The sequence below is a fragment of the Mesoplodon mirus genome, assembly GCF_964341445.2.
Source record: "Mesoplodon mirus genome assembly, chromosome: 15".
NCBI classification, from domain to species: Eukaryota; Metazoa; Chordata; class Mammalia; order Artiodactyla; family Ziphiidae; genus Mesoplodon; species Mesoplodon mirus.
The window spans coordinates 23,597,879-23,607,144 of NC_138991.1; the positions used below are offsets into that span (position 1 = coordinate 23,597,879).

General features: G+C 37.6%; 2 protein-coding genes across 7 annotated transcripts in view; one reads left to right on the forward strand and one right to left on the reverse strand.

Annotated features, from left to right (window-relative positions):
- Nucleotides 1–5,559, forward strand: part of RBM39 (RNA binding motif protein 39) — a 29,763-nt gene extending 24,204 nt beyond the window's left edge. For 4 of the 6 annotated variants that reach the window (XM_082643386.1, XM_082643387.1, XM_082643384.1 and 1 more), the window contains 5 exons: nt 1,190–1,240; nt 3,316–3,397; nt 3,869–3,974; nt 4,419–4,497; nt 4,587–5,559. In XM_082643386.1, coding sequence (XP_082499512.1) covers nt 1,190–1,240; nt 3,316–3,397; nt 3,869–3,974; nt 4,419–4,497; nt 4,587–4,687 — 419 coding nt within the window. In that variant the 3' untranslated portion in view covers nt 4,688–5,559. The remainder of the gene's footprint in view (nt 1–1,189; nt 1,241–3,315; nt 3,398–3,868; nt 3,975–4,418; nt 4,498–4,586) is intronic. The other 2 variants (XM_082643389.1, XM_082643385.1) reach the window with 1 other exon arrangement.
- Nucleotides 5,560–7,681: 2,122 nt separating this feature from the next.
- Nucleotides 7,682–9,263, reverse strand: ROMO1 (reactive oxygen species modulator 1). The gene is made up of 3 exons (XM_082645832.1): nt 9,179–9,263; nt 8,861–8,991; nt 7,682–7,875 (listed from the first exon to the last, which is right to left on the reverse strand). The coding sequence occupies exons 2-3, from the start codon at nt 8,989–8,991 to the stop codon at nt 7,767–7,769; spliced, it is 240 nt and encodes a 79-aa protein (XP_082501958.1). The 5' UTR covers nt 9,179–9,263; the 3' UTR covers nt 7,682–7,766.
- Between the last annotated feature and the right edge of the window lie 3 nt (nt 9,264–9,266).

Genomic DNA, 9,266 nt, shown 5'->3' on the forward strand with positions numbered 1-9,266 from the left:
TACACTTAATATAGCATGGATTTCTGATACCTATACATATTTTCCCATTTTAGGGAAAAAAGACAAATTGCTTTATAATTTAAAGTTCGTTGACAATGTTCCTATGGTCATATCTTCAAGTTCCTTCAGTATACACCAGTTACATTTCTTCAACTCCCTGGGATGCCAGTTTTGAGCACCTAGGACCCAGGTATTCTTATATCCCCATGTGACTTGGGCTGCAGATCCCTTTTCATTTTTGCCCATGTTTTATGATGGTAATAAAGTATTGCAGTTGAATCACGTGTTATTGAAAATTAGGTTACTGAACCCAAACAATTTCTGTGTTGTATATTTCTATAGTTTTTAAACTTCACGATACCTTTGGATACTGTGACATTTTCTTTACTTTTCACACTTGCTGCTTTCACTTGATGGCAGCTTTCTCTTAATTGGCCTTCTCGTAGAATTTTAATGATTATATGAGAAAATATATTGGTAGAAATCACCATTCTGTTTATTTTTAATACAGACTAGATGTTTAGATTTTTCTTGTACTACATATATTATAGTAAATCTGATTAGATTTCATTCCTGCCTCATTAAATTTCCAGAATAGGCCAGGAAATCAGACCTAATAAAACTACCACCTTCTGGGCTGGACATGACAACTTAAAACTTAAAAGAACTTAAATAATATATACATATGGTTAGAATGGGGTCTTTCACTACTTAATCGATAGATTATTGAAAGTGTTTGATGTGTACTGCTGCAGTATTTACTTTTTCACCATAAACTTCTAAAGTTTAAAATGCTTACTGACACTGATAGAACAATAAATAGTTGAATATCCCAAGTACTTGGAATTGAATTCTCAAGATCAGGGTTTTCATGCATTTTCTGACCGGTGTGCTTCCCTTTCCCCATTTCCCATTATTCCCATGTTCTGAAGAGTAGTTTAGTGGAATGCCTTTGAGATGTGGAAGAGTTCTAGGAATAGGAATAGAGAGGCATAAGTTTCCTAGGATAGGAGGAAAGAAAAAGGCCCCACAGCCTTGTCAATGAGGAATGGGGAAGGAGGTTTGGCTGCCAGGTTTTACTATAAGTTCACTTTGATAAACCCTGCTACCATAGTCCTCTTTTATTAATGCTTTCCTGACATTTACCCTGTTAGTTGAGGCTCTTCATTGTTCCTGCACTGAGCTGTAGAATTCTCTTTTGTTATAGATTTGCAAACAAGACTTTCCCAACAGACTGAAGGTGAGTTGAGTTTTTTATTTGCTTTTGAAGTGGATGTTAATGTAGCAGGACATAGTTGTGTATATATATTTTATCATAATTACTACTGTAGTTTGTATTTTGGGCCGTTTTGTCCGAATGACATACAGTGTCATTAACAGTAAGCCAGAAGGCCTAATCCAAGTCATTACAATTACATGAATAAAGATGATAAATGTCCATGCTTTTTTTTTGCTATAGCTTGCTTAGAATTATTTTCAACTTTGTATGCCTATCTTTGTGTTCTGATTGTACGTTCTATATAGATGTCAGAAGATGAAACTTGTCATTTTGGTAGACAAATCTTTTAGAACATGGAGTCTGTGAACTTAATGTAAGGTTAGGAAAAAACTAACTCCAGTGATTTGTGTAAGCAGTACCAAGCAATGAGATTATCCAGAACTAAGTTGCATGCAGATTTCAGAGATTGTGAAACAATTTATAAAATAGGCTATTGTTTTCTTAGTTTTCAATTATCAAGTAAATCTCTGCCATTTAATATAGCATTTTGTTGCGGTAATTTGGTATCTTACAGGATATACTTAAAGTCGTTTAGGTAAATGATTCTGTATGAAAAAGGTCTTTCCTTGTTCCTTGATAGTCAGGAATTAAATGTGTATCTTAATTTTTTCAGCAAACGAGACAATTGTACTCAACCTTTTTTTTCCTAACAGATTTTTAAAAGTAGAACTGGTGGATTTTCCTCTTAGTTAATATTTCTATGCTGAATTCATTGTGTTCTGCATTCATCTAGGTTGAGCTGCAATATTTCCATGATACATTTTCTAATATTTTTCAGTATTCATAGCATACAGTGACCTTCTAGTGTTTTTTCCAAGCATACTTCCTTCCATTTGTTTATGATAAAGGTACACAGTGGGCTTCGTTTTTTTATTGTAATATAAGCACACTTGCATCTTTAACTTTCTTCAATAGAATTTGACGTTAGTTATCTTAGCATTTTTATTTTCATACAAAGTTTTATGAAAGACAAGTACTTGTTTATTGAAGTAAACTATAAAGAAGCAAAAAGCACTTGTTACTCTATCAGAAACTATCTTTTTATGATGTATTTCATGCACAGCCCTAGTTTTTATTCAGTGGAATGTTTCTTATACTTCCTCAGGTTATTGTTCATTTTAATTACCATAATTTCTAATGCACTGTTTTATCCATAGCTTTGTTTATTATTGTTATGTATTGGAATGAAATTTGGTCAAATATTATGATTACGGTGAGTTCTGTAACAGCTACTGGTAATGTTTTCTAAGTCACGTAAAAGCAATGGAGCAACTGTCTTGGAAAATGCACTTAAAACTTAAAACCAACATTGGTTTAAATTTGCTCCTAAGTATTAGTGTCCAGTAGTTTTTTATTTTTAACAATGACTATTATAGATACATATTACTCTTTAGTGTTTCTCCTGCTAGAACAGATCCAATCATTTTTATAATATTAATTTGATGTTGTAGTAGGTTTTATAGTCCTAAGATGTTAAATCTTAAATACTTGGGATGGTTTTATGTATATTATTTTTAAAACTTCATCCTTTTATAATGTTTATATATTTAAAAGAAAATATGTAACTATATATTCATGGGCAGAAACATAAGAAATAAAACATGGTATAGATTTAGTTGGCATTTTAATATTGTATTTGCATCATCCCCTGCTTCTCAGGGTATAAACTCCAGCAGTCCTGCGAAATCAGTCTTGTTTTTATTTTCTTGTTTGTATTACTGATATTTGTTTAATTGAATGAATTTTCACTACACTTAAAGTTTAACTTCCCTTCTAAAAACAAAAGTCCCAACTTAGGATCAGCTATCTCAAATACTAAGTTGCCTTAGCTTTCTGGCAGCTAAAATGGGGTATTATATACACTGATGTTTGATAGCATTTATTGAATATGGTGAATTAGTGAAGTGACTGACTACCCTAGTTTCACCCTGTGGGTCCAGTGGTTATATTGGGCTTTGTTTTATTCATAGGGATATTCCGATGCATTTTCCATGAAACTGATTTCTCCCTCTTTTTTTTTTTTTTTTTTTTTTTAGCTTCAGCATTAGCTGCAGCTGCCTCTGTTCAACCTCTTGCAACACAGTGTTTCCAACTCTCTAACATGTTTAACCCTCAAACGTAAGTAATATACTTCGGTCAAGTTCAAAAGGGTATGCTGTGAAATCTTTAATGTTTAACTTGTTTAAGTTAACATTTAGCATGTTTTCAACATATTTCATAGTTCAAACTGCCGCAATTTTGATCCTTTTAGTATAATTATTTTTCTGCACATTATGAATTGTTTCCCTTGAATGTGTTTGTAAGATTGGAATTCATTTGAAAGCTTTGTAGATTTTGTTTTCCATTTATATCTAGTAGTTTTCTGTGAAGTTTGTATCAGTATTTATTTGTATCACCCGTATACTCTTTTCGTAGTCCTATGAAATGGTGATAAACTTGGTATAAGTATCTTTGAAAGATGTCAGTTAACCACTTAAATGTTAAATGATTTTTTAAATAACACACTAAGGTTTTTTATACAGATTGGAATATATATGTATCATTTTATAAGTTTGAGTAGTGTCTCATAGATTTAATACTTTGTTACAGAGAAGAAGAAGTTGGATGGGATACAGAGATTAAAGATGATGTGATTGAAGAATGTAATAAACATGGAGGAGTTATTCATATTTATGTTGACAAAAATTCAGCTCAGGTATTTTGATTGTTGCTTTCTTGTGTCTTAATTTTCACACACACTTGGGGCATATTATGATCACTGTTCCTTAGAGCGTACGGTTTTTTGTTTTTTGCTGAGGGAAGCTTTAGCATACTGACTAAATACACCCCCTACAAAATAAAGACACTTTTAAAATAGTTCAGGTCATCATGTAGCATTATTGTTGCTGGTTAGTGTTCAAAGTTTGCCATGAAATTCTGGCACCTTGATTTCATTCTTCAGCAGCTTTCATATCATAGAAGATACTAACAAGGCCAGTTTTGGGGATGATGAACTATTTTCAATAAATTTCTAGGTTATATATAATAGCTAGTGAAACAATTATGCAGTTATAGAGCAGTCTTTCTATAGGTAACTTGAGTAAACCTATTGGAGTCCATGTTGTATATCACACCTTTAACCTTTTTTGTTGTATTTTAGGGCAATGTGTATGTGAAGTGCCCATCAATTGCTGCAGCCATTGCTGCTGTCAATGCATTGCATGGCAGGTGGTTTGCTGGTGAGTTTGACCTTTTTTTCTGAGTGATTGTTTTTAATGGTCTAATCTAAGTGAAGAAGCTAAACGACCATATGTGTTTCTTTCAACAGGTAAAATGATAACAGCAGCGTATGTACCTCTTCCAACTTACCACAACCTCTTTCCTGATTCCATGACAGCAACACAACTACTGGTTCCAAGTAGACGATGAAGGAAAACATAGTCCCTTATGTACATAGCTTTTTTTCTTTCTTGAGAATTCATCTTGAGTTATCTTTTATTTAGATAAAAATAAAGAGGCAAGGGTCTACTGTCATTTGTATACAGTTCCTGTTACCTTGAAAAAATAAAAATGTTAACAGGAATGCAGTGTGCTCATTCTCCCTAACTAGCAAATCCCACTGTATACAAAGCTGTTCTCTTGTTCTGCCTTTTAAATGTACATGTAGAAAATTACATTAAGGATCTATAGGAATAGCTCTAGGGGAACAAATGTGCTTAACATAAAAAGGCAGACAGGGATGTAATGATGTTTTTAATGTTTCAGAAGCCTAACTTTTTACACAGCAGTTACATTTCACTAATGTTGATATTTGGTTAATGGTTTAGCAGAGGTTTCTGGAATACATAGTTTATGGAAATTTAAGACAGCTAAAAGGGCTGTTTGATTAACATCTCATCTTGCCTTCTGATCAACTGGCAAGAAAAGGAGATTTCAAAATTAAATTTCTGGATGGTATCTTTTCAATTAATGTATCTGTAAAAGTTTCTTTGTAAATATTATGTGTTCGGGTGTGTCTAAGATTCCAAACAAAATGATCCCTGCATTTCCTCAGGATGTTTAGTGACAGTCTGGTAAGCAAAGCAGTCTGAGCAAGAAATAGGAAATGCAGAAATAGGTTTTGTCTGGTTGCATATAATCTTTGCTCTTTTTAAGCTCTGTGAGCTCTGAAATATATTTTTGGGTTACTTCAGTGTGTTTGACAAGACAGCTTGATATTTCTATCAAACAAATGACTTTCATATTGCAACAATCTTTGTAAGAACCACTCAAATAAAATTCTCTTAAAAAGGCCACAAGAAATCTTCATTTTTGAAATGTTTTAAAGTCACAGAAACTTGGAAATAGAATATTAGTTTCTTTGACTTTTTAGTTGCCTCTTCGGGAAAATTCTTAGTGAAACTGTTGCCCTCAGCCCTCAAGTTGTCCCTCTACATTCCTCTGTATCAGTCTTACTACCGTACTACTTATTTAGGGTATTATATCAAAACTGAGGAATTTACGAAAAAGAAAACCAAACTGATTTGACCAGGCCTGAAACCTGGGCATCCTTAAGTCTCTCCTACATTTTCTGGACATCTTTGTGGTGGAAAAAAATGCCTCGTTATTTAAAAGCAAATACTGGAGAAAATGGTGTAAGTTCAAACTGGTTTCCCAAATTGATTTAACTGCATTTTTGAGCTTTAACTTTACTTGGTCAGCAACCCTTCATGATTTATACTCTGAACTCTGCTTCAAGTTTTTGTGTCTAGGTTGCATCTTTTGAGTAGGGGATGTTGCTCCTAATTGCTCCTTCCAGTACTGATTTCCTCACCTGCCTGAATTTGTTACTACTGTATTGATTTGTTAGGGCTGAATCATAAGTATTACAGATTTATTCAGATATCAAAATAACTCAGTTTGAATTTGGAGGCATCACAGTTTTCTACCAACCCTTTTGAGGAATGTTTGTAATTCCCTTACTTGCTTCAGTTATTTAACCTGAAGAAAAATTTCAAGATTCAAGTTAACTTTATTTTTGAACACCAGGCAGCAGTGTTATTGGGTGGCAGAGACATACATAATGCCAACTTTTTTCTTTCCAAATTATCTCCTAGTAATTAAAAATTTATTCTTGGATCAAGTACTATCAGGTTTGTTCTGTCATTCCTTTCTAGGGAACTGGGCCAGCAAAGGTGCCTTCAGGTGTGATTTAATCTCATCTGTTAAGAGGTGGCAAAAATTTGCCCACTACCGAAGAATGAAATTTGGGTTATAGGGCTTCCCTGGTGGTGCAGTGGTTAAGAATCCGCCTGCCAATTCAGGGGACACAGGTTCGAGCCCTGGTCCAGGAAGATCCCACATGCAGCAGAGCAACTAAGCCCGTGTGCCACAACTACTGAAGCCTGTGCCCCAAGAGCCTGTGCTCCACCAGAGAAGCTACAACGAGAAGCCCATGCACCCCAAGAAGAGTAGCCCTTGCTCACCGCAACTAGAGAAAGCCCGTGCACAGCAACGAAGACCCAACACAGCCAAAGACAGATAAAAGAAATTTGGGTTGTAAATGATGTCCAAAGCAAATTTGTTAAAGAGTTCAGTCAAATAGAAAATAGCTCAAATGGCTATTCGGAGTGAGATCCTTTAATCAATTCCTGAGACAACATCCAATTTGGTTGTGAATTTTTTAGGTGCTGTGATTTCTGGGAGTGTCCTTGATTGCAGTTAGATCTGAGTGTCTTTATGCCCCCCAAATATTCCAGTGTAGTTATTAATAACATTTATTAACATCTTAATGATTGAGAAATATTTGAGGGGAACTCAGTTTAGAGCAATATCAAGGAATATGTTGCTTGTACAGGTGAGGGTGAGCTTACCTTAAGCTAATTAATAGAACGGGGGGGTCAGTTGGTAAAGTTTACATCTTCACTGATGGCTGGTTAGAAAATCATCTGGGATTCATGAAGCTGAGAGGCTGTAAAGTTGGTTTGAATTTGTTCTTTTTGTGATCAAGTCATCTGAAGGACAATTTTTGGGTGAACAATGTAATAGCTAACCAGTGACCTTGAGGAAAATCTAGACTTAACATTTTAAAGGCGTAAAACTAATAGCATCAACCTTAAAGGGTTGAATAGTAAGGATTTACTAGAATCTGAAAAGTCCCAGGCATGCAGAATCATTCTAAACTTTTTTTTTCAAAGTACTTATTTGGCTGCGCTGGGTCTTCGTTGTGGCATGTGGGATCTAGTTCCCTGAGCAGGGATCAAATCCAGGTCCCCTGCATTGGGAGCACCTAGTCTTAGCCACTGGGCCACCAGGGAAGTCCCTCCAACTTTGGACTAACAGAGAAAGGTCTTGTGAAACAAGACACCAAACCTCATTAGCTCACCTGCAAAGATTAACCAAGCTGGGTAACAGGCTGAGAGAAAAAATGCTTCTAACAGAAACTCACAATACTCAGACTTGTTTTATTATAGTACATGGGCTGGGAATGATGGGAGGGGGTGGATGTTGTGGGCAACCACTGCCCTGATTAGCACCGGATGCCCATCCCAATGGCCATGAATGTGCCAAAGGTGCCGCCACTCTGCATCATGGTTTTCCCGATGCCGCCCATCAGCTCCCGACCCCGCATTCCGATCCTGAGAGGAGGAAACCAAGATGGGGCCAATTGGGAACAAAAATACAGGGAGGAACATTAACTGCCCTTTTCCAATTTGTGTTTATAATGGGCACTGCTGAAGTCTGGCAGGACGTTATCTCTTCCCATATGGGTTGTGTAATGCCAAGGAAAAGGGTCCATTAGGGTCTCTAGGTGGATTCTGATGAATGTATCAACTGACTTCTGTTTCTGGGAGGCAGCAGAAGCAGTATAAAGTACGTGGACAGGGAAACCATTTTTTTGTGCTGGTTTATGATCCAATAAGACATCTGCCTTTTAGACGGCTTCCTAGTGTTAAAACAACGACAGGGATGTCAAACCTGGGTTCAAGAACTAAGAATGCAATTTACAGGCTGTGTCAAGTGTAAAATGAGGAGCACAGCATTCACAGCACTGCTGTGATAACAGGGCATTTAGCACCGTGACTGACAGTAAGTGCTCAGTAAATGATAATTTACAATCTGGAAAAATGGGAATAGTCTCTTTTACGTGTGAAAATGACAGGGTGTAGAGTTTATCTGCTTAATTTCTACATCCTGTTCCAGTAAATTTAATCAAGTTTGTTTCGCTACGCGCAATTGGAAATAAATATAACAGCAGGAAGACAGTAAGAATAGCCTTTTATTGAGCACTTAATATGTGCCAGATTGTGTGCTAAGTGTGGTCTGATTTGAGCCTTATAACTCTATGATGTAGAGGTTACTGACCTCATTTTACACTTGAAACCCAGGCTCCAACTTGCCTAAGGTTACAAAATGAGTAAGGGGCCAGAGAGTGGTTTGAGTCAGAGCTCATATTCTCAACCATTTAGGCTTCCAACCTGTCCTCCCAGACTGAAGGTGGTTAGGAAATCAGTCTCGCTCGTTAGAGGGCAGCGAGGGAATTGGAAAGAAGCGGCAGGCCGAGTGGTATGGGGCGGGAAAGTCCGGTAGTCCCGCCCAGAGATCACGGCCCATGCCCCTCACCTGAGACAGGAAAAGGTGCCGAAGAGCGCCCCGGCGGCCATGCCCACGGCGCAACCCATCACAAAGCCCATCTTCACGCGGTCGAAGCAGCTTGGCTGTGACTGTCCATAGGGGCCCACGGCCACCGGCATCTGCGGGGTTCGAAGGTTTGGGGAATGCGGGCCTAGCCGCCAGCCCGAGTCGGGCAGGGGGCGTAGGAGGTGGGGTAGGGAGCGGGCCCGGGGGTTCGGGGAAATCCGGGAAGGAAAAGAAGGGTGTAGCCCGGCTCCATCACCTTCTAAGCGTTCGAGTCCCCGCGCCGCGGTGCCCCCACCTTACCTTGCTCGCGGCCTCGGTCGCTCAGCTCTACGTCTCACACGGAACGCGAGGCGGAGCGCACTCGCGGCCAGAGGAACCGCTTCCGGGG

What these genes read in the sequence shown, in the direction of transcription:
- ROMO1 (XM_082645832.1), bottom strand. Translation starts at nt 8,991, where the DNA reads ATGCCGGTGGCCGTGGGCCCCTATGGACAGTCACAGCCAAGCTGCTTC. An exon ending in GGCACCTTTTCCTGTCTCAG is followed by an intron (nt 7,876 to 8,860) that starts GTGAGGGGCATG and finishes TCCTCCTCTCAG; the next exon opens with GATCGGAATGCGGGGTCGGG.